Source organism: Dipodomys merriami, unplaced genomic scaffold (genome assembly GCF_024711535.1).
Source record: "Dipodomys merriami isolate MVZ:Mamm:240054 unplaced genomic scaffold, mDipMer1.0.p SCAF_14, whole genome shotgun sequence".
NCBI lineage: Eukaryota > Metazoa > Chordata > Mammalia > Rodentia > Heteromyidae > Dipodomys > Dipodomys merriami.
This window is the reverse complement of record NW_027202715.1, coordinates 20,325,369-20,348,064: the sequence shown is the minus strand read 5'-3', so window position 1 is coordinate 20,348,064 and position 22,696 is coordinate 20,325,369. Positions and strand designations below refer to the sequence as shown.

The following is a 22,696-nucleotide window of genomic DNA, read 5'->3' as shown; positions in this document are numbered from 1 at the left end:
ACCCCTCCCCCCCCCCGAAAAAAAGATCAAGACCAGAGGTGGGTGCTGGTGGCTCACACCTGTAATCTTAGCTTAGCTACTCAGGAGGCTAAGATCTAAGGATTGTGGTTTGAAGCCCACCCAGGTAAGAAAGTTGTGAGACTCTTATCTCCAGTTAATCATCAGCAGAAGTGTAGAGCACTAGCCTTGAACAACAGAGCTCAGGGACAGTGCCAATAATTTAAAAAAAAAAAAAGGATCAAGGCCAGCCTGAGCTATATAGTGAGACACTGTCTATAGAAAAAGGACTAAGGGGGCTGGGAAGGTGGCTCAGTGGTAGAGCGCTTGCCTTGCATGCCTGAGGCCCTGGGTTCTATTCCTCAGAACCACATAAGCAAAAAGAAAAAAGCCAGAAGTGGCACTGTGGCTCAAGTGGTAGAGCGCTAGCCTTGAGCTGAAGAGCTGAGGGACAGCACCCAGGCCCAGAGTCAGGCCCCACGACTGGACCAAAAAAAAGAAACAACAACAAAAACAAAAAAGGACTAGGATGTAGCCCAGTGGCAGTGTGTATGCTAAGTGTGAAAAAGCCCTGAGATCCATCCTTGTACCCTCCAACACCGTCCCAAAAGTATAGCCCTGGGCTTAATCACACTGCAAAGAAAGAAAAGAAGGAAGAGAGAAATGAAAGGGGGAAGAAGACTAGGTGCCAATGACTACCCCTGTCATCCTAGCTACTCAGGAGGCTGAAACTGAGGATCATGGTTCAAAGCCAGCCTGGGCATCAGAACCAGTGAGTCTCTTTTTTTTTGTCAGTTGTGGGGCTTGAACTCTGAGTCTGGGCGCTGTCCCTGAGCTCTTCAGCTCAAGGTGAGTGCTCTACCACTTGAGCCACAGTGCCACTTCCAGTTTTCTGGTGGTTAACTGGAGATAAAAGTCTCACAGACTTTCCTGTCCAGGCTGGCTTTGAACTGTGATCCTCAGATCTCAGCCTGCTGAGTAGCTAGGATTACAGACATACAGCACCTGGCATCAATGAGTATTTTATCTCCAATTAACCACAAGAAAATCAAAAGTGAGGAAGTAGCACTGTGGCTCAAGTGGTAGAGCTCTAGCGTTGAGCTGAAGAGCTGAAGAACAACGCCCAGGCCCAGAGTTCAAGCCCATGACCCACCAAAAAAAAAGAAAAAAGAAAGAATAAAGCAACCCTTAAAAAAAAAAAAAAAAAAAAGAAGCCGGGCGCTGGTGGCTCAAGCCTGTAATCCTAGCTACTCAGGAGGCTGAGATCTGAGGATCGCGGTTCAAAGCCAGCCCGGGCAGGAGAGACCATGAGACTCCTATCTCCAATAAACCACCAGAAAACCGGAAGTGGCACTGTAGCTCAAGTGGTAGAGCGCTCGCCTTGAGCTGAAGAGCTGAGGGACAGCGTCCAGGCCCAGAGTTCAAGCCCCACCGCCGACCAAAAAAAAAAAAAAAGAAAGGAAGAAAGAAAATTAAAAGTGGTGCTGTGGCTCAAAGTGGTAGAGCACTAGCCTTGAGTGAAAAAGCTCAGGGACAGCACCATGGCTCTAAGTTCAAGCTCCATGACTGAGAAAAAAAAAAGAAAAAAGTAAGGAGGAGGAAGGAAGAAAAGAAGGAGAAAGAAATGGAGGAGGACTGGGAATGTGGCTTAGTGGTAGAGTGCTTGCCTAGCAACGCATGAAGCCCTGGGTTCCATTCCCCAATACCACATAAACACAAAAAACCTAAGTGGTGCTGTGGCTCAAGTGGTAGAGTTCTAGCCTTGAGCAAAAGAAGCTCAGGAACAGTGCCCAGGCCCTCAGTTCAAGCCCCAGGTCTGGCAAAAAAAGAAAAAAGAAAGAAAGAAATGGAGGAAAGGAGGAATACAACTAATATATTTTTTTACTTTTTGATATATCTTCATTACATATGTTAAACTTCCATTTAGAAAAAAAAAGACTGACTTTTTTTTTGTCTGTTGTGGGGCCTGAACTCTGGACCTGGGCGCTGTCCCTCAGCTCTTCAGCTCAATGCTAGCGCTCTACCACTTGAGCCACAGCACCACTTCCAGTTTTCTGTTGGTTTAGTGGAGGTAAGAGTTTCACGGACTTTCCTGCCTGGGCTGGCTTTGAACCGCAATCCTCAGATCTTAGCCTCCTGAACAGCTAGGATTGATTACAGGCGTGAGCTACTAGCACCTTGCAAGACATTGACTTTTAAAACCACTAGATCATAATTAAAATGGGCTCATCTCTTAAAACCTTCCTTCAGAATATTCACTTATAATCTATATAAAAAGGAATTGGGCTGAAAATATACCTCAGAGGTAGAGCATTTCCCTGGCATGCACAAAGCCCTGGGTTTGATTCCTAGCACTGCAAACAATCTAAAAACATTCCTTACCTGCAACTTTTGATACATCTCTATGTTAATGGCTTTCACTTCTTCTAGTTGCTGCCGAAGGCCTATCAGGGTGTCTTGTTTCTCGTGGATATCTTTCTCCAACAACTTCATGGCAAGTTCAATCTCATGTTTCATACTCACTTGGACGGAAAGCTCATTCTCCACATCCTGCAATTGAAAATATCTTCAATTCATATGCCACTTAGGGATGTCAAAATGAAATTCATGAAATAAAAGGTTCTCTACCTAACCACTCCTTTTAAATTCACTGAAGAAGAAATCAATCTGGCAGGGAATGTGACATAGTGATAGAGTGCTTGCCTAGCATGCATGAAGCTCTGGGTTTGAAGCTGGAAGTGGTGCTGTGGCTCAAGTGGTAGAGTGCTAGCCTTGAGAAAAAGCAGCCCAGGGACAGTGCCCAGGTCCTGAGTTCAAGCCCCAGGACCGTCAAAAAAAAAAAAAAAAAAGACGAAGGAGAAGGAGGAAGAGGTAGGAGGAGGAGGAGGAGAAGAAGGGGAAGAACGAGAAGAATCAATCTATTCTGCTCATTGTGGTACATAACTATTAATTCCAGAACCTGTGAGGATGTAACAAGAGGATAACAAGTTCAAGACCAGACTGGGTTACATTGGGAGACCTCTTTTTTTTTTTTGGGGGTCCGGTTGTGGGGCCTGAACTCTGGGCCTGGGCGCTGTCCCTCAGCTCTTCAGCTCAACGCTAGTGCTCTAACACTTGAGCCACAGCGCCACTTCCGGCTTTTTTCTTTTTGCTTATGTGGTGCTGAGGAATCGAACCCAGGGCCTCAGGCATGCAAGGCAAGTGCTCTACCACTGAGCTACCTTCCCAGCCCCAGGAAACCTTGTTTAACACAAAAACAAAAACAAAAACAAGTCATACAGGCCCTATAACAATTAAAAAAATTTTTTTTCTTGGATACTGAGCTTTGAACTCAGAACTCTATGCCTGGTATGAAAACACTGTATCCTTGAGTCACACCTCTAGCAAAAATGAGAGTATCTTCCATATTCTGTTAATTAACACTATTCTAACAGTTCAAGAATTAAATATTTTTATTTTTTAAATATTCAGTATTACTTTGTTTTAATAAAAGCAAAGATAATTCAAAATAGTTTATTAGTGCTGGGCCTGGGGCTTGAACTCAGTGTCTAGTATCTAGGCACTGTTCCTAAGACTTTTTGCTCAATGCTAGCATTCTACCAATTGAGCCACAGCTCCACTTCTTCTTCACTTCAAGATTTTTTGGTGGTTAGTTGGAAATAAGAATCTCATGGACTTCCTTCACAGATTGGCTTTGAACCTTGATCCTCAGATCTTAGCCTCCTGAGTAGCTAGGACTACAGACATGAGCTACTAGTACCTGGCAGCTTTCTTTTCTTTAAAAGAAAATTACCAGCTTGGCCTCCATGGCTCATGCTTGTAATCCTAGCTACTCAGGAGGCTGAGATTTGAGGTTCGTGATTTGAAGCCAACCCATGCAAGAAAGTCTGTGAGACTCTTACCTACAATTAACCACCAAAAAAGCTGGAAATGATGCTGTGGTTCAAAGTGGTAGAGGCTTAGGAACAGTGCCTGGGCCCTAACTTCAAGCCTCATGACTAAAAAGAAAGAAAGAGAGAGACAGAGAGAAATAAAGAAGGAAGGAAGGAAGGAAGGAGAGAAAGAAAGAAAGAAAGAAAGAAAGAAAGAAAGAAAGAAAGAAAGAAAGAAAGAAAGAAAGAAAGAAAGGAAGAAAGGAAGGAAGGAAGAAGGAAAGGAAGGAAGAAGGAAAGGAAAGAAGGAAGGAAGAAAGAAAGAAAGAAAAGGAAGGAAGGAAGGAAGGAAGGAAGGAAAGAAAAGAAAAGAAAAAGAAAGAAAGAAAGAAAGAAAGAAAGAAAGAAAGAAAGAAAGAAAGAAAGAAAAAAAATTATGAGAGCTAGGTATGGGTGGCACATACTGTAATCGCAGGTAGTAAGGAGGTGGAGGGAAAGAATCACAAGTTTGAGGTCAGCCATCCCAGGAATGAGAATCTATCTCAAAGACAAAAATGAACAAAAGGGCTGGGGGTATGGCTCAAATTATAGAGCACCTGCCAGGCATGCATGAGTCCTGAGTTCTGTCTCCACTAACATAAACACACACATTCAGTTAAGGGATAGGGAAGAAATTTAGTGATAAACTGCTTGCCTGGCATGGATGAGGTCCTTGATTTGACCCCTAATACAGAAGAAAAAAAAACCTCAAATTAAGCAAGTTTCTTAGCTGGGCACCAATGGTTCATGTCTATAATATTAGCTACTCAGGAAGCTGAGATTTTAGGATTTTGGTTTAAAAACAGCCAGGGCAGGAAAGTCTGTAAGACTCTTATTTCCAATAAAGTACCAAAAAGCCCAAATGGAGCTGTGACTCAAGTGGTAGAATGCTAACCTTGGGCAAAAAAGTTCAGGAACAGGCTGGGAAGGTGGCTCAGTGGTAGAGCGCTTGCCTTGCATGCATGAGGCCCTGGGTTCGATTCCTCATCACCACATAAGCAGAAAAAAGCCGGAAGTGGCGCTCTGGCTCAAGTGGTAAAGTGCTAGCCTTGAGCTGAAGAGCTAAGGGACAGCACCCCAGCCCAGAATTCAGGCCTACGACCAGACCCAAAAAATAAAGTTCAGGGACAACACCCAAGCTCTGTATTCAAGCCTTAGGACGGGAAGAGAGAAGAGAAGGAGGAGGAAAGAGGTGAGAGAAAGAGAGAAGGGAGGGGAGGGGAAGGGAAAGAAGGGGAGAGAAAGGGAAAGGGAAGAAGGGAAGAGAGAGGAGAGAGAAAAGTTTCCTTACAATAAAGAGAAAGAGGAAAAGGCTGGCAATATTCTCTTCTTGACTTGGATAGTATAGTCAGAAGTATCTGCCATTATTTTCATTAAATGGTTCTGACGCATTTCCTGCATATATGTAATTTGAAAGATTAAAAAAAGTTATTTGAAAATAACTTGCATAATTTGCATTTTTGTTTTTTGTTTTTTCTTGGGTCCGGTCATGGGCCTGAACTCTGGGCCTGGGTGCTGTCCCTCAGCTCTTCAGCTCAAGGCTAGCGCTCTACCACTTGAGCTGTAGTGCCACTTCCGGCTTTTTTTTCTGGTTATGTGGTGCTGAGGAATCGAACCCAGGGCCTCATGCATGCAAGGCAAGCGCTCTACCACTGAGCCACCTTCCCAGCCCCGCCACTGCATTTTTGTAATGCTGCTCACATTCCATTCATTTTAGCCACAGATTTTTTTTTTTTTGCCAGTCCCGGGGCTTGAACTCAGGGCCTAGGCACTGTCACTCAGCTTCTTTTTGCTCAAGGCTAGCACTCTACTACTTGAGCCACAGTGCCACGTCCAGCCTTTTCTGTTTATTTGGTCCTAAGGAATCCAACCCAGAGCTTCATGCATGCTAGACAAGCACTCTACCATGAAGCCACATCCCAGCCCTAGCCATAGATTTCAACTCAAAGTTTCAAAAACACTACTAGAGTGGGAGCTTAAAGAATGCAAAAGCATACGGTGTGTGCCTACAGTGCAGCAAAGCAGTGGCTGGGAGTGATGGGCAGAGCGTGCGTGAGGACTGTGATCTTGGCACTGTGATGGAAGCTACCTGCCGGAGCTGTGACTCATCTCGAAGCTGCCTTCTGGCATCATTGTACATTTCATCCAGACCCTGCCGAGAATGTTTGTAGGTTTGAAGCTCAGTTTCCACGTCCACTTTGGTCACCTGGTAAGAAAACACCAAAGGTTTCTGTAACCTAGCTCCTATGAGCTAACACTTAGGTTTATATCTGACCACAGGCAGTCTTACCTCCATATGCTGCTGTGTTTTCATTAAAATCAATTTATTCTCACTTCGCAATTGGTGGTTTTCTTCTTGTAGTTTAATGATATTATTCTTTGCTATTGCTAACTGAAAATTATGAATCAGAAACAAAAATATTTGAACATATTTACAGGTAATATTGATGGCTATAAAAAGAAAAAATGTCTCACATTTGCAGTTTCATAGCAAAAATTGCTGCATAATCTACAGATACCAATTTTTAAAATTATACTTACCTCATTTTGTACTATTCATTTTCTTTTACAGCTGAAACTCATTATGCTTATTTATTATGTGTATTATAAACAGAATGCTTACTGTTAGATTTGCAATATGTCCCAAACACATTGTAGGAGTAAGCATATAAACAATTATGTGTCGAACAAGAAGACTGTTAAGACATGTATAAATAGACAAATGTGTGTAGGGAGAGCAGGTTGAGACAACACTGAGCCTATAACAGCTATTCATGGAAAGTAAATGGAACACCGCATAGAAGCAACAACAGGAAGCTCACGCCTGTAATCCTAGCTACTCAGGAGGCTGAGATCTGAGGATCATGGTTCAAAGCCAGCCAGGGCAGGAGAGACCGTGAGACTCCTATCTCCAATAAACCACCAGAAAACCGGAAGTGGCGCTGTAGCTCAAGTGGTAGAGTGCTTGCCTTGAGCTGAAGAGCTGAGGGACAGCGCCCAGGCCCAGAGTTCAAGCCCCAGGACCGACAAAAAAAAAAAAAAAAGAAGTAACAACAGGACATGGACAGGAAATCACTGGCAGCTGTCACCATCCATTCAACTAGCTGAAAAGCAGCCTTGGAAAGCAAAGTAGGGGCCAGTTTCTAAAGGCAACTTGCAACAAATGCATTTGTGCATGCATTATCAAGGATCTAATTTGAACTTCTTTGGCAGACTAGAGTCAGGCAAAGGCAAACCCATCAGTAGTGCCACCATCAATGTGCAGAAATGTTCTTGATTGCTGCCATGCAAACTATCATTCCTGGTTTGGAAAAACACCAGACCAGTTGGGAATGAAAAAGTAAGAATTTTAGGGCTCAGAACGTGGCTTAGTGGTAGAGGGCTTGCCTAGCATGCATGAAGCCCTGAGTTCAATTCCTCAGTACCACATAAAAAGAAAGTAACTGGAAGTAGTGCTGTCTAAATTGGTAGAGTGCTAGACTCTAGCCAAAAGAAGCTGAGGCACAGGGCCCAGGAGTTCAAGTCCCAGGACTAGGGAGAAAAAATATTTTTATTCAACATGGAATTAATTGAATTGAATTAACTGAATTAATAAAAAGCTGCTTCTAGTCAGGCACTGATGACTCATGCATAAATCCTAGCTACTCAGGAGGCTGAGATCTGAGGATCGGTTCAAAGCCAGCCTGGGTAGGAAGGTCTGTGAGACTATCTCCAGTTAACCACCAGAGAACCAGAAGTGGCACTATGGCTTGTGGTATAGCACTCACCTTGAGCTGAAGAGCTCAGGGACAGTGCCCAGGCACAGAGTTCAAGCCCCACGACTGAAGAAAAAAAAAAAAAGCTGCTTCTAATGGTCTAAATAAAAATTAAAATAGGAAGCACTAATCCCTTGGATATATTTTTCTTAAAGAAACTTTTCTAAAAAAGCAACTCTACAAGTAATATTCAATAGAGTTGAGTTTTGTTTTTTTTTTTTAAAGATAAAGTAGTTACTCTACAAATGAGCTTTGGAATGGCTAGAGGCCAAGTTCACAGCAGTTTTACAAAAGGTGGAGGAGGGGCAGGTAAGCCGTGCAGAGACACTTGTGATAAGCAGAGCAACAGGGACAAGGTCACTTCAGGATTTCTAACTAAAGGTCATTCTACTACCTAGCTATAGGTCACTGGGCTCTCTCTTTTCCTTTCTTTCCTTCCTTCCTTCTTTTCTTTTCCTTTTCTTTTCCTTCCTTCCTTTCTTCTTTCCTTCCTTCCTTCCCTTATTTATTTTTTGCTAGTTCTTGGGCTTGAACTCAGGGCCTGAGTACTGTCCACGAACTTCTTTTGCTCAAGGCTAGCACTCTGCCACTTGAGCCACAGCACCACTTCCAGCCTATTCTGTTTATATGGCGTGGAGGAAGAAAACTCAGGGCTCCATGTGTGCTAGGCAAGCACTCTACCACTAAGCCACATTCCCAGCCACATTTTATTTTTTGACGGCTGTGGGGCTTGAATTCAGGGCCTTGGCGCTCTCCCTGAGCCTCTGTGCTCAAGGCTAGCTCACTATGAGCCACAGCCCCAGTTCTGGTTTTTGAGTGTTGGAAATAAGTCTCACAAGTACTTTTTCTGCCCAGGCTGGCTTTCAATTGTGATTCTCAGAGCTCAGCTTTTTAAGCAGCTGGGATTACAGGCAAGAGCCACCAGTGCCCAGATCTTTTTTTTTTTTTTTTTTAATGTCTGTTCTGGTACTTGAATTCAAGGCCTGGGAGCCACAGCTCTGTTTCAGGCTCTTTGGTAGTTCATTAGAGGTGAGAGCCTCTCAGACATTCCTGCCCCGGCTGGCTTTGAACCCTGACCCTCATATCTCAGCCCCCTGAGCAGCTAGGATTACAGACATGAGTTGCCAGTACCTGGCTCATCCTGCTTTCAAATGAGAGTTATACCGTATCAACACAACAGTTTGGGTAGCCACAACTTATTTCCAGAAGTTGGGAATCACTGATAATGCTACCTCACGAATACAAATAACACAATTTGCCTAAGAATATGAGATCTGTCTAGAATTTACCAGCACCAATTACAACTGCAAGCATTCTATCGCAATGAAAGTGTGTGTTTGCACACATACACTTACGTACACACATAGCTTCATACTTAAAATGGAAAAGGAACACAAGCAAATGATCCGTGAAAGACAATTATCCACTACTAGGTGACAATACCTCTTCAATCAGCTTAGTATTTGACTTTTCCAATGAATCAACTCTGGAATGGAGGGTGCTGACTGTACTGCTGAAATTAGCAAAGAAAAAAATCCATTCAAAATCAGGTAAACTCACAAAGGCAGCAAAGAGTACATTATGTGGACTCATTATGTTATCATGCATCAACTACCTTGAATGAATTTCTGAATGTGGGTGACTTCATTAACTTGATTTGGCTAGGATCACAATGAAGACTGCAGCAAAAGAACTTTATTACTAATACTCCACTTGGTACTGCTTACTCTTTAAAATGGGGATCAAACCTTAATATACTCTAAGTTCTCTGTCTCTGAGCTATATTCCCAGGCCTTTGGTTTTCTGAGACACAGTCTCACTATGTAAGTTACGCTGATCTGGAATTCATGATCCTCCCATCTCCGCCTTCCCAAGTGCTGGGATTACAAGCATACACCACCAAGCCTGGCTCTCATTATTTTTTTTATTACCTTTGCAGGGTCTTTTTCTTTTTTCTACTTCTCGATTTTCTTTTTGGAGCTACTTACAACTGAATTCAGGACCTTGCATATACTAGAAAAGTATACGACCACTCAATTTGTACTCCTTACTTCTTTTTTTTTTTTTTTTGGTCTGTCATGGGGCTTGAACTCTGGGCCTGAGCACTGTCCCTCAGCTCTTCAGCTCAAGGCAAGCGCTCTACCACTTGAGCTACAGCGCCACTTCCGGTTTTCTGGTGGTTTATTGGAGATAGGAGTCTCACGGTCTCTCCTGCCCAGGCTGGCTTTGAACCGCGATCCTCAGATCTCAGCCTCCTGAGTAGCTAGGATTACAGGCGTGAGCCACCAGCGCCCGGCTGTACTCCTTACTTCTTAAGGTCCATCCTTCTTACAATTAACTGATAATGTCTGGGAATGGAAATTACATACAAAGCTTACTGAACATTGCTAAATTTTACAGAAAACACTGAGAATATAACAGAGCCTGGGCTCTGTCCCTGAGCTCTCTGGCTCAAGGCTGTGCCACTTCCTGTTTTCTGATAATACTATTGGAGATAAGAGTCTCACAAGCCAGCATGTGGCTCACATCTGTAATCCTAGATACTGAGGAGGCTGAGATCTGAGGATTGCAGTTCAAAGCCAGGCAGAGCAGCAAAGTCCGTGAGACTCGTATCTCCAACAAACCACTAGAAAACTGGAAGTGGTGCTGTGGCTCAAGTGGTAGAGCGCTAGCCTTGAGCTGAAGAGCTGAGGGACAGTGCCCAAGCCCAGAGTTCAGACCTCATGACCGTTCCCAAAAAAAAAAAGTCTCACAGACTTTCCTATTTGGGCTGGCTCTGAACTGTACTTTTCAGATCTCAGCCTCCTGAGTAGCTAGGATTATAGGTGCAAGCCACCGATGCCTGGCTTGATAACTAATATTTTTATTGATAGAGATGTGAGTCTTGAAGATGTTTTTTGCATGGGCTGGTCTTGAACCTTGACCATCTCAATTTCTGCATCCTATTAGATAGACCACAGGGATGAGCCACTGTGCCTGGCAGTAAAAAATATTTTAAAGGATAAATTTAAATGTATACTTTATAATTATATGGCTTTATTAAAGCATATAAACTGATATTTTCAAGCCTCATTCTGATTGCCCTCTCTACTTTCATAACTCAGAAACCTAGAAAGACACATAGTTTAAGAAATATGAGGGGCTGGGAAGGTGGCTCAGTGGTAGAGTGCTTGCCTTGCATGCATGAGGCCCTGGGTTCAATTCCTCAGCACTACATAAGCAGAAAAAGCCGGAAGTGACACTATGGCTCAAGTGGTAGAGTGCTAGCCTTGAGCTGAAGAGCTGAGGGACAGCACCCAGGCCCAGAGTTTAGGCCCCACCATCAGCAAATAATAAAGAAGAAATATGAATATGAGATAGCCAGTGTTGGGGATTTGGTCCACATAAGGCTGGACACCCTATTTTCCAAAGATATACATACTCGAAAATCAAGTGACATCATATAAGCAAACTTATTGTTTGTGTTTTGTTTAAGTGAGTCAGGAATGGACATTATCATGGATTTTCCTAGGTTTTTTTCCCAAGCCTGCTTATTGACACACCTAAACTTTCCCCAGTAAAATACAACTGGCACACAACAAACATTCTATCAGTTTGTTGTTTTGGGGTTTGGGGGGTTTTTTTGGTCAGTTGTGGGGCTTGAACTTTGGTCCTGGGTGCTATCCCTGAGCTCTTCAGCTCAAGGCGAGAGCTCTACCATTAGAGCCACAGTGGCACTTCTGGTTTTCTAGTGGTTAACTGGAGATAAGAGATAAGAGTCTTAGGATCTTTCCTGCCCCAGGTAGCTTTGAACCGCAATTCTCAGATCTGAGTCTCCTGAGTAGCTAGGAATATATGCATGAGCCACCAGTGCCTGGCTTTCTATCAGTTTTATAAACTTGTTTGGTACTTAAATTGTTTGTAAAGTAAGAAAAATGTTTATCCATTCATATTATTTTGGTGGTATAGTTTCAATGGAAGAGGCTCCAAGTTCAAACCGTAGTTCCTCCAAAACGAGAACAAAATATTGTACCTTATGTATAATAATTCACAGGCAAACCTATGAATTATCCCACAACCTGCACGCCAGCATGTTAAAGGTAAGACTATTAGAATAGGCCTGAGAAATGCAAGATCACGGTGTGGCCTAGCCTCCTACTTTGTAACTGTGTCACCTTGAAAGTTGTAAACCTTTCTGGACTTCAGTTCCCTTTTTATTTTACATCCAGTCATTTTAGATTCCTTTCTATTAAGTCAGACAACAGCTGGGCACTGGTAGCTCATGCCTATAATCCCAGCTACTCAGCAGGTTGAGACCTGAGGATCACAGTTCAAAGCCACCAGTGGCTCAAAATGGTAGAGCACTAGCCTTGAGCAAAAAGAGCTCAGGAATAGCTGCCCTGGCCCTGAGTTTAAGCCTCAATGATCGACGAAACAAAATAAAATAAAAAATAAAATCAGACAATAATATCTGCCTTGCCTTTATATGACAATCAATACCGTAACAGAAACAAATGCTTTGTTGGAGGAGTTGCTTTGGACTGTGTGTGTATGTTGGGATGGGGGGAGGGGGGTGCCAGTTCTGGCACTTGAACTCAAGAGCCTGGGCTCTCACTCTGAACTGTTTTTTTCAAGGGTACGAGGGTAGTCTACAGCTTTAACTACAGGCCCACTTCTGGATTGGAGATAAGAATCTCACAGGAGGGACAGGGGTCAGTGGCTCATGCCTGTAATCCTAGCTACTCAGAAGGCTGAGATCTGAGGATCTCAGTTTGAAACCAGCTTGGGCATAAAAGTCCTGTGAGACTCTCCAATAAACTACTCAGAAAAAGCCAGAAGTGGTGCTGTGGCTCAAGTGGTATAGCGCTAGCCTTGAACACAAAGAGGCGCCCAGGACTGTCAAAAAAAAGTCTCACAGGCCTAACTGCCCAGGATGGCTTTGAACTTTGATCCTCCTATCTCAGACTCCTAAGTAACTAGGATTACAGGTGTGAGCCACGAGCTCCTGCCTTGAACATTCTTTTGAGACAAGGTCTCACTATATAGCTTAGGCTGGCCGTAAACTGAGCCTCTGTCTCTTGAGTGCTAGGATTACAGGTGCATACCACCAAACTTAGCTGTAAAATACCTTATAATTTTTATATTCATATTGAAACTATACTTTAGTCATATTGGATTAAACTATATTATCAAATTCTTTATTTTTAATGTGGTTACCAGAAATTTTACAGTAATCTCTTATCTTGCATTATATTTCTGGTAGAGGTACACTAGACTGTAATGAGAAAACTTCTTCCACAGACGATGGCCATTTACACATGAAGGAAACCCTTTGAGATAGAAAAAGGAGTCTCTGAGCCATCAAAATACTATAAACTTTCACCTTATCTAGGGTATGGTGACAAGTTTAAAGTTCTATATAACTTCTATGAAGATTCAAAACTGGACTCTAATCTTCTGCTGATATGAATAATTCTCTGGGGTGTTTTTTGTTGTTGATGTTTTTTAAACAGTGTAGAGAAGGGCTGTGCCTGCCAAGTAAGTGCTCTACTGCTGAGCTGTACCCAGCCACTCCATCGCTCCCATTTCTGTTCTCAGTTATCCCCTCTTAGAAGAGAAAAGGAGTGGTGCTGTAGCTCAAGTGGTAGAGCGCTTGCCTTGAGCTGAAGAGCTGAGGGACAGCGCCCAGGCCCAGAGTTCAAGCCCCACGGCCGACAAAAAAAAAAAAAGAAGAGAAAAGGATTAAGCTGAAAACAAAACCCTAAAGTAATATTTATAAATTTGCTAAGTATCCATAATACTTACTTGAGCTGTCTGTTTAATTCTTCAACGTAATTCTTTTGATCTAAGATGGCTGCAATTTGAACATTCCTGGGGGGAAAGAATATTTTTGTGCTAGTGGGAAGGGTAGAAAAAATTTAAATCATCTAAAAAGTGTTGTAACACTGTAATAGTAAAACATTGTTTGCCTTTAAAACAAAACTGGAGAATCTTTGTTATCACCTAGAAGTGAGCTGTGTACCAAGTAACTAACACTTTGTTGAATGAATTACTTGCTAATATTTGACTTAACCATGCCATTATCATAGTTTAAACTTAAGCCTGAAATACACTGTCACTATTTTAAAAAATACAGGTATCAGTAAGGACAAGTTTGACTGAAAGTATAACTTCATACTAAAGTCACATTCTTCTATGTGATATTTATATGTCTTAAAAGCTTTTAAAGGAAGTAAATAGAAAATAAAGCAGAAACCACAGGGGAACAGGAAGGAGCATGAACTACACTGTGAATCTCAAATTTATTTGCAAAACTATAAAAAAACATGCAGAATAACATAAAAATCATACCTTTCTTTATTTCCAATATCTTCTTCATTCTTTAAATACATGGAAAAATCAATCACTCCAACCTAAAGTTAATAAAATTATTTTATGTGATAAGAACAAATACCTTATCAGAAGTACGTACTCATCAATGTGTGACGGTTAATTTTGACTACCAACTGGGCTAGACTAACAAGAAACTTAAGAGATTAGTAAAGAGATCTCTGGCTGAGTCTGTGGGGGCATTTCCGGATCATCAGGGCTCTGCTCTGATCAATGGTCTAATCCAGCAGTAGATTCAAACTCAGAAAAGACTACTTACTTCAAGGTGGTGGGAAAATGGAAGGTAAGGTCTAGTGGGAAGAAGCTGTGGCTGGGGGCATGCCTTTGAAGGATGGATCTTGGCCTTGGCCCCTTCCTGTTATCCTCTCCATTTCCTGGGGAGCAGCTTTTCTCTGCCACCCCCTCCTGCCCCACCACAGGCTCCAGAGCAATAGAGCAAGTTGACCATGGGCTGAAAACTCAAACTCTGAGCCAGAATAAATCCTTCCACCTGAAGTTGCTTTTCTCAGACACAGCAATGACAAATCCGATATACCGAGCAACTGAATTATGTTTCTCATTAAGTGATTAACAGCACTATTTATAACTTAGAGGAACCCTATATCAAGGAGGAAGTGTGCAAATGAAAGCACTGTGCTCACTTACTTGTGAGTCTAAATCTTCGCCCTTTACACACAGATTAGCATCTATCACATTCAGGCCAACCAGCAGCCCAACAATTACTGTTCCTTCTTCTTCCATCATTAATGCATGATACTCATAGAACTCACTGTGGAAATTAGAAGAACAAAAACAAAACCTCTCAATCACAAATTGATCTCTAAAACTAAATTTTGAAACCTTAGCATCTTACCTTCCTTATCTTCGATCCTATAAACATGAAAATAGTCTAAATGCCTTCAGATTAGCCTTACATGTTAACTTTCCAAAATAAATGCTTATATATAAATATTAAAAGAAAAAGACTGAGAAGTGGCACTGTGGCTCAAAGTGGTAGAACACTAGCCTTGAGCAAAAAAACCTCAGGGATATCATCTAAGCTCTGAGTTCAAGCTCCATGACTGACCAAAACAAATTTGGAGAGGAAGGGAGAAAAGCGGAGGGGAAGGAGAAGAAGTAGGGAAGGAAGATGGGAGGAGAAGGGTTGGGAATGAAGAGATGCCACTGAGACTTGGCGTATTTGACTCTCAGAAGGGCACAGTGACTCTTGATAATCTGATTATACTTTTTATTAGAGCTGAATTTTCCATCCCAGGATTCATTAAAACCTCTGGGATAAAGACTAAAGTCAGAAAGGACTATGAAACATTCCAGCACTCAAGCTGAACTGATGATCATTGACTAAAGACATGGATATTGACATTTTTTAAAATGTTCAATTGAGACTTGTGAAAGAAATAGGACAGTCTAAAAGCTCAGACTTGTCAATCTATATTCAGAGAATACTTATCGCTGTATTATGCCTTCATTAATAAATCCCATATATGTCCCTTAATCACTTCAATTAATCTTCAGAACACTACTAAAAAAATAGCAGTACTTATGTATGGTCACTCTCGATTAACAAACAGGAAACCCAAGATGCAAAACCTGAATGACAAAAGCAAACACAGGGCTGTGCTCCCACATTTCCTAGCGCCTCAGAGAGGTAGGTGCTCCAGGAGGATGAGAAGGGCAGCCCTGGGCCCATACCCTTTCACACTGATCTCTTTCTCTCAGAGTCTGCCCTAAATATTCCCTTTAGCTTAAGCATGCTCGCTATGATGCATTTATTTAGATATTCAACATTTAAGAAAAATAAAGAATTAAACTCCAAAATGCCAATGTAAATATTTAGCCACAGAATTAACTATAATTCGGAAAAATGAAATTAACAGAAATATATATAATTTTGCCCATATTGGATGATAAAAAAGCAGCAAGTGGTATTCAGGTTTTGGGCTTGTTTCTTTTTCTTTTTTTGGGTCCGGTCGTGGGGCTTGAACTCTGGGCCTGGGCGCTGTCCCTCAGCTCTTCAGCTCAAGGCTAGCGCTCTACCACTTGAGCCACAGCGCCACTTCTGGCTTTTTTCTTTTTGCTTATGTGGTGCTGAGGAATCGAACCCAGGGCCTCAGGCATGCAAAGCAAGCGCTCTACCACTGAGCCACCTCCCCAGCCCCGGGGCTTTTTTCTGATCTATACTGCACCCCATACTGTTTTCATCTGTTTTGTTTCTTTTGTTATAGAGCATCTTATTGTATCACATATATCTTTTCAAATAGCTACAATCCTTTTTGGAAGATAGGACAAGGTAAAAACTGAAAATAAACATGATTTAATGGTACTAACCTCAAGAGATCCCTCTGAATAATTAAGCAGCGCAGGTAATCAGCCATTTTTTTTTGCATGAGAGCTAATCGAAGCCAGGCTCTTGCTCGACCCAGGGGGGTCCTAAAAAAAAAAAACCAAACTGATTATTCAGAAAAACAGCCTTTGCTCAGAGACCATGAACTATACATGTTTTATCTCCACTGATGTGGAGATAACAAATAAAAAAGACATTTTTAGCATATTTTCATTTTTTTATGTTAATAGTTTTAAGCTCCTTTTTTGTTTTTTAGGAACCAAACTAATCTTTAGTAAAAGCTCAGTCTGTTCTGGCAGAACACTTTCTCCTTTTTGGGGGGGAGTTAAGGGGATTTGTAAACTTGATTGGCTGGCACCCCTACAAACTGAGCCATACCAAGTACCCTTTCCATTTACACTTTGTTAGTTTTTGAATGGGGTATCAAGTTACAACCAGACTGGACTAGCTGTAATCCTTAATCTTTCTCTTGTTGCTAGACTGACAGGACTGCTTCCCAATGCCCTGATTGTTCTGTTGAGACAGGAATCTCCAATTAACCAGCAAAAAGCCAGAAATGGAGCTGTGACTCAAGTGGTAGACTACTACTTTTGAGCCAAAAAGCTCAGGGACAGCACCTAGGCATGAGTTCAAGGCCCAGCACTGGTGCCCAGGCCCAGAGTTCAGGCCCCATGACTGGCCAAAAAAAAAAAAAAAAAATGTACTCATTATCTTGCCCATGTAATTGTAACCCCTCTGTACAGTATTTTCACAAAAAAAAAATAAATAAATAAAAATTAAAAAAAAAAAAAAGGGCTGGGAAGTTGGCTCAGTGGTAGAGCGCTTGCCTTGCATGCCTGAGGCCCTGGGTTCAATTCCTCAGCACCACATAAGCAAAAAGAAAAAAAGCCAGAAGTGGTGCTGTGGCTCAAGTGGTAGAGCACTAGCCTTGAGCTGAAAAGCTGAGGGACAGCGCCCAGGCCCAGAGTTCAGGCCCCACGACCCGACCCAAAAAAAAATGTACTCATTACCTTACTCATGTAATTGTAACCCCTCTGTACAGTATCTTTACAATAAAAAATATTAAAAAATATGAAAAAGAAAAAAAAGAGTCTCAGGGAGTTTCCTGCCCAGACTGGCTTCAAATTGTGATCCTCCGATCTCAGCCTCCTGAATAAGATTATAGGCATGAGCAACTAGCTCCAGCACCAGTTGTAAGATACTTAAAGGGGCAATAAATGCATCTCTGTGATTAAGGATGAGCAACTATAATAAGATTACTTACTTAAGACCAGGTAAATCCCGGACACTGGCTCCTATTTCCTCTGCTTCTGGGTAGAGCTTTTCCACCAATTCCAAAGGGCCCCAAATAGTTTTGTTATAACTCAAAAATGACTTTCTTACTGGAAAGAAAAAAATATAATGTACACAATTCCAACATGTACAAGTGTAACAACTTTATCTTATTTCAACATTTCTAACTGTACCATTTTTTGGAGACCTTTTCATTCTTTTAACTACTGTATTGCCTCATTGGTGAGTAACCTGTTCAATCAGGATCCTGTTGTCCCTCCTGCTATTTTTGGTTATACCAGAAAAGTGTGCCTTGTCCATTTTTTCATGACAAATATATGCAGAATGTTGTGAGCTGGGGGCTTACAACTGTAATCCCAGCTACTCAGGAGGCTGAGATCTGAGGATTCAAGATCTAGACCACCCCTAGCAGAAAAGTCCTAGAAATTCTAACTTAAATTATCCAGTAAAGTCAGATGCCAGTGGCTCACACCTGTAATCCTCCCTACTCAGGAGGCTTAGATAAGAGGATCTCTGTCCAAAGCCAGCCTTGGCAGGAAAGTATATGAGACTCATCTTCAATTAACTACCAAAATACTAGAAGGGGAGCTATGACTCAAGTAAGTGGTAAAGTGCTAGCCTTGAGTAAAAAGAAGCATGGGAACAGTGTCCAGGCCCTAAGCTCAAGCCCCCAGACTGGCTAAATAAATAAATAAAGCAAAAAGAATTAATGGCATGGCTCAATCACTAGAGCACCTGCCCAGCAAGTATAAAGCCCTAAGTTTAAACTTCAGTACCACCAAATATATATATTATTTATTTATTTATATATATTTGGTGGTACTGGTTTATATATATATATATATATATATATATATAAATATGTATATATGTAAGTGTATACATTTTTTAGGGGCTGGGGTATAACTTAATGGTAAGGCATGATACCATATCAAGTTCAGGATTATTTTCACTTTATTCTGACACTGGTCTTAATGACCAGATCTTCTACAGATAAAATTACAATGTACCTATCATATGCATTGCTCAGATAGGCAAATTTTCCTTTGGGGAGAAATTCACAAGCACAAAATAGAAAATAACAGTATATTGAAAAAGCCCGAAGTGGCACTGTGACTCAAGTGGTAAAGTGCTAGTCTTGAGCAAAAGAGGCTCAGGGACATTGCCCAGGCCCTGAGTTCAAGCCCCAGGACTGGCAAAAAAACAAAAACAAAAACTGAAAATAACTATATAATTATCCTAGAAAACAGTTCAGGGTACATGTTGAAAAAAAAAGTAAATCCTGGGGCTGGGAAGGTGGCTCAGTGGTAGAGTGCTTGCCTCACATGCATGAGGCCCTGGATTGGATTCCTTAGCACCACATAAACAGAAAAAGCCAGAAGTGGAGCTATGGCTCAAGTGGTAGAACGCTAACCTTGAGCTGAAGAGCTGAGGGACAGGGCCCAGGCCCGGAGTTCAAGCCTCAGGACCGACCAAAATACAAAATAAATAAACAAAAATTTTTTTTAAAAAAAGTAAATAACATGCAACTGGCTGGTTCTGTGGTGTTGGTGGGAGGCCAGGGTCTGACACACCTGAGGCAGTCTATCATTGACCCACATCTCTCACCTCAGATAGCTTTAAACACAACAGTAACATCAAGCACTTTCTGAAAATCATCTGTTAGGAAACAGACTAGTAATACTTCCTTTCAAAATCAATCCACTTAATATTTACACATGTAAAGTAACAGGAATTATGGCCTCAAAATACACATTTTCAAGGACATTTAAGATGAAAAGGAGGGATTCTAAAGTGTATGATAATTTTTTGGAAAATTCTAGTACCTTTAAGACCATGTTTCAGACAGTGTTCCATTACAACAAAGAACTGCTGCAGAGGGGGATAGTCCGAGTCCAAAGTGCGGCCAAAGCTTAGCGCAGATTCAATGAGTCCTTTGATGCTCAGCTTTGCCATGTTCAACAGGTTGGCTCTCTCTACTGCAATGGGGTCTTTTGTAGCTGAAAGCATAAAAGGAGTCTGGCATCAATTCTCAGATATGACAAGGAGAGAGATACATAACATCCTTCCCTAATAAAACCAGCAGGGGCTTTGCCTTGGTGGAAAACTAATTGCTTCTTCAAGCCAAATTTAACTATAACCTTCTTAACTACTGTTTATATCTCTCTCCCACATACCACAGAACACTACCAAGGCCTACCCCGTTTGCTAGCACTCTACCACCTGAGCCACACTTCCAAGCTCTAAACTATTCTCCAAATCTAAAAATTTGGCATTCTCCTGGATTTGTTTTGTTTTTGTGGGATCTCTTCAGAGTATAGCTTTTTAAAGACTTTCTGTGTAGATAGAAATTTTAAGGGTGGGCTGGGAAGGTGGCTTAGTGGTAGAGGGCTTGCCTTGCATGCATGAGGCCCTGGGTTCAATTCCTCAGCACCACATAAACAGAAAAAGCTGGAAGTGGTACTGTAGCTCAAATGGTAGAGCACTAGCCTTGAGCTGAAGAGCTGAGAGATAGTGCCCAGGCCAAGTTCAGGCCCCACGACTGACCAAAAAAAAACGAAAGAAAGAAATGAAATGTGTATGTAAATGGACAGTAGGTATGGAATAAGGGTGAAATGTTCAAAATAAACTGGTAATCACATAAAAGGTACAGTTCTAAGATCCAGGTATCTCCAACAACATGACATATAAAGCATACAATGAGGATACAAGAAACGATGATCCCTTCTTTCAGTCATTTCAACCCTCTTTCTGTGTTTGCATTCTGATTGTTTTGTTTTTTGTTGTTGTTATTGTTGTTTTTATTTTTGGGGTCCGGTTGTGGAGCCTGAACTCTGGGCCTGGGCACTGTCCCTCACCTCCACCACTTGAGCCACAGCACCACTTCCGGGTTTTTCCTTTTTGCTTATGTGGTGCTGAGGAATTGAACCCAGGGCCTCATGCATGCAAGGCAAGCGCTCTACCACTGCGCCACCTTCCCAGCCCCTTCTTTGTTTTTTTTTTAATGCAGGTTTCTTTTTTTTTGTGCAGGGACTAAGGTCTGAACTCAGCCCTTAGCTTTTCACTCAAGGTTAGTGCTCTGCCACTTGAGCCACAGCTCCACATCTAGCATTTTGGTAGTTAATTGAAGATGAAGAGTCTCAAGGACTTTCCCGCCAGGGCTGAGTTAGAACCATTAGCCTCAGAACTCTGCCTCTAATTATTTTGTATGACTGCTTTAAAAGTTTCTCATCCTTCTAAACAGCTGACCAGGTCCACTGTTTTATTCTAAATACCAAAAGACACATCTTTTTCTTTCTTTCTTTTCTTTTTTGGTCCATCACAGGGCTTGAACTCTTGGCCTGGGAGCTGTACCTGAGATTCTTCACTCAAGGCTAGCACATTTTTTTTTTTTTTGGTTGGTCATGGGGCTTGAACTCTGGACCTGGGCGCTGTCCCTCAGCTCTTCAGCTCAAGGCCAGCGCTCTACCACTTGAGCTACAACGCCACCTCCAAAGCTAGCACTTTTATCGCTTGGAGCCACAGCTCCATTTCCGGTTTTCTGGTGGTTAATTGCATTTCCTGCCAGGTCTGGCTTTCAACCATGATCCTCAGATCTCAGCCTCTTGAGTAGCTAGGATTATAGGCATGAGCCAGCAGCACCTGGCTTTTTAAATGTTTTTATGGTTACTAAAAGACACCTCTTAACTTCCTAATTGCTAATTGATATGTTCAAGTCAAAGAAAAATATTTCCTTTCCCACAATTTTTTCTCTTAGAAATTGAGTCATATGGGGCAGGGACTGTGGCTTAGTGGCAGAGTGCTTGCCTACTATGCATAAGGCCCTGGATTCGATTCCTCGGTACCATATAAATAAAATATAAATGAGATTAATTTAAAAGAAAAAAGAAATCCAGTCAGACATTGTTGTAGCTTGTTTTCAGCAAACCACCAACGAAACTGGCATTTCATAGTCTCTGACAAAGTGTCCATTTTAGTTTCGTGCCGTTCTTGGGATCCAGGGACCTTGCGTAGGCCAGGCACGTACTGCACCACTGAGCCACACGCCCAGCCTAAAGTGTCCTTATTTTAAGAAGCACAGATCGAGAATCGAGGCCAGCCTGGGTTGCGTAAGGAGGCTCTGTCTCAAATCCTCCACCCTTAAAAAGCAAACCCAGCATTCCCAAAGATCGAGCAGTCCTTGGGGCTAAGGTCCACGGCACGGAGCCTAACTCGGAGTGCTCAGCAGTGTGACGGACACGGGCTCGGGGCGGGCGGGTGGCCGGCTTCGTACCCGCCCAGAGGGGAAGCCATGGGAAGCTCCATCCCCCCCCCCTCCTCACTCCCATTTGACAGTGGGGTGCGGCGCCGCGGGGCGCTGGCGGCGGCGGGGCGGGGAGGCCGGGGATGCGACTCGGGGCCACGCCCCGCCTGGGCGTAAGGCTCCACAGGTGCGCCCCAGACCAGCTGACCCCCTTCCCGCAGCGGCGGCCGCACCTCGCCGCGCCCCTCCTCCGCCCCGGCCTGCAGGCCTCGGGCGCCCCGCACCCCCGGCGCTCTCACCGCGGGCTTCGCAGGGCGTCGCGGCCCCGCGGTCGCCCCCGGCGGCTTCAGGCAGCACCCAGGTCAAAACCTGAGGTGCATCTTCCTTCCGCCACCCCCAAACCTGAAAGGTCATCGCTCCGCCTCGACGGCTCCCCGGCCGGCCGGGCCCTGGCTCCTGGCAAGCGGCCGGACCCCGAGTCTCGTCCGCCGCCAGACCCCCGAGCCGGGGTGGGGGCGGGCAGGAACGGGGTGGGGCCGCGCGTTGCCATGACGACTCCGGGAGACCCCGGGATGCGCCCGCCCACCCCCAGGTTCCGGCCCCCGAGGCGACCCGTGCCCTCCCGCCCCAGCCCTGCCCGCGGGCGCCCACGGCGCCCGGGACCCGCAGCCAGGGACCCAACGCCACCCGCGCGGCGCCGGCTCCCTTACCCATGGCGGCGGCGCGGTCTCGGCGGGGTCTCCGGCTCGGGCCACCAGCTCCCTGCAGGCGCGGCGGCCGCCAC

At 43.3% G+C, this 22,696-nt stretch overlaps 1 protein-coding gene across 4 annotated transcripts in view; it reads right to left on the bottom strand.

The window, feature by feature from the left end:
• Window positions 1-22,696, bottom strand: part of Rufy2 (RUN and FYVE domain containing 2) — a 34,905-nt gene extending 12,209 nt beyond the window's left edge. For 2 of the 4 annotated variants that reach the window (XR_011371551.1, XM_070020973.1), the window contains exons 1-11: window positions 22,212-22,341; window positions 19,496-19,669; window positions 17,641-17,758; window positions 16,361-16,462; window positions 14,678-14,801; window positions 13,994-14,055; window positions 13,448-13,513; window positions 9,107-9,176; window positions 6,199-6,300; window positions 5,998-6,114; window positions 2,380-2,547 (exon numbers count right to left, since the gene is read on the bottom strand). Coding sequence is in view for 3 of the 4 variants with exons in the window: in XM_070020973.1 (XP_069877074.1) it covers window positions 2,380-2,547; window positions 5,998-6,114; window positions 6,199-6,300; window positions 9,107-9,176; window positions 13,448-13,513; window positions 13,994-14,055; window positions 14,678-14,801; window positions 16,361-16,462; window positions 17,641-17,758; window positions 19,496-19,669; window positions 22,212-22,326 (1,218 nt within the window). In the remaining variant the exon portion in view is untranslated. Of the gene's footprint in view, window positions 1-2,379; window positions 2,548-5,997; window positions 6,115-6,198; window positions 6,301-9,106; window positions 9,177-13,447; window positions 13,514-13,993; window positions 14,056-14,677; window positions 14,802-16,360; window positions 16,463-17,640; window positions 17,759-19,495; window positions 19,670-22,211; window positions 22,342-22,622 lie in introns of those variants that run through there. The other 2 variants (XM_070020974.1, XM_070020975.1) reach the window with 2 other exon arrangements.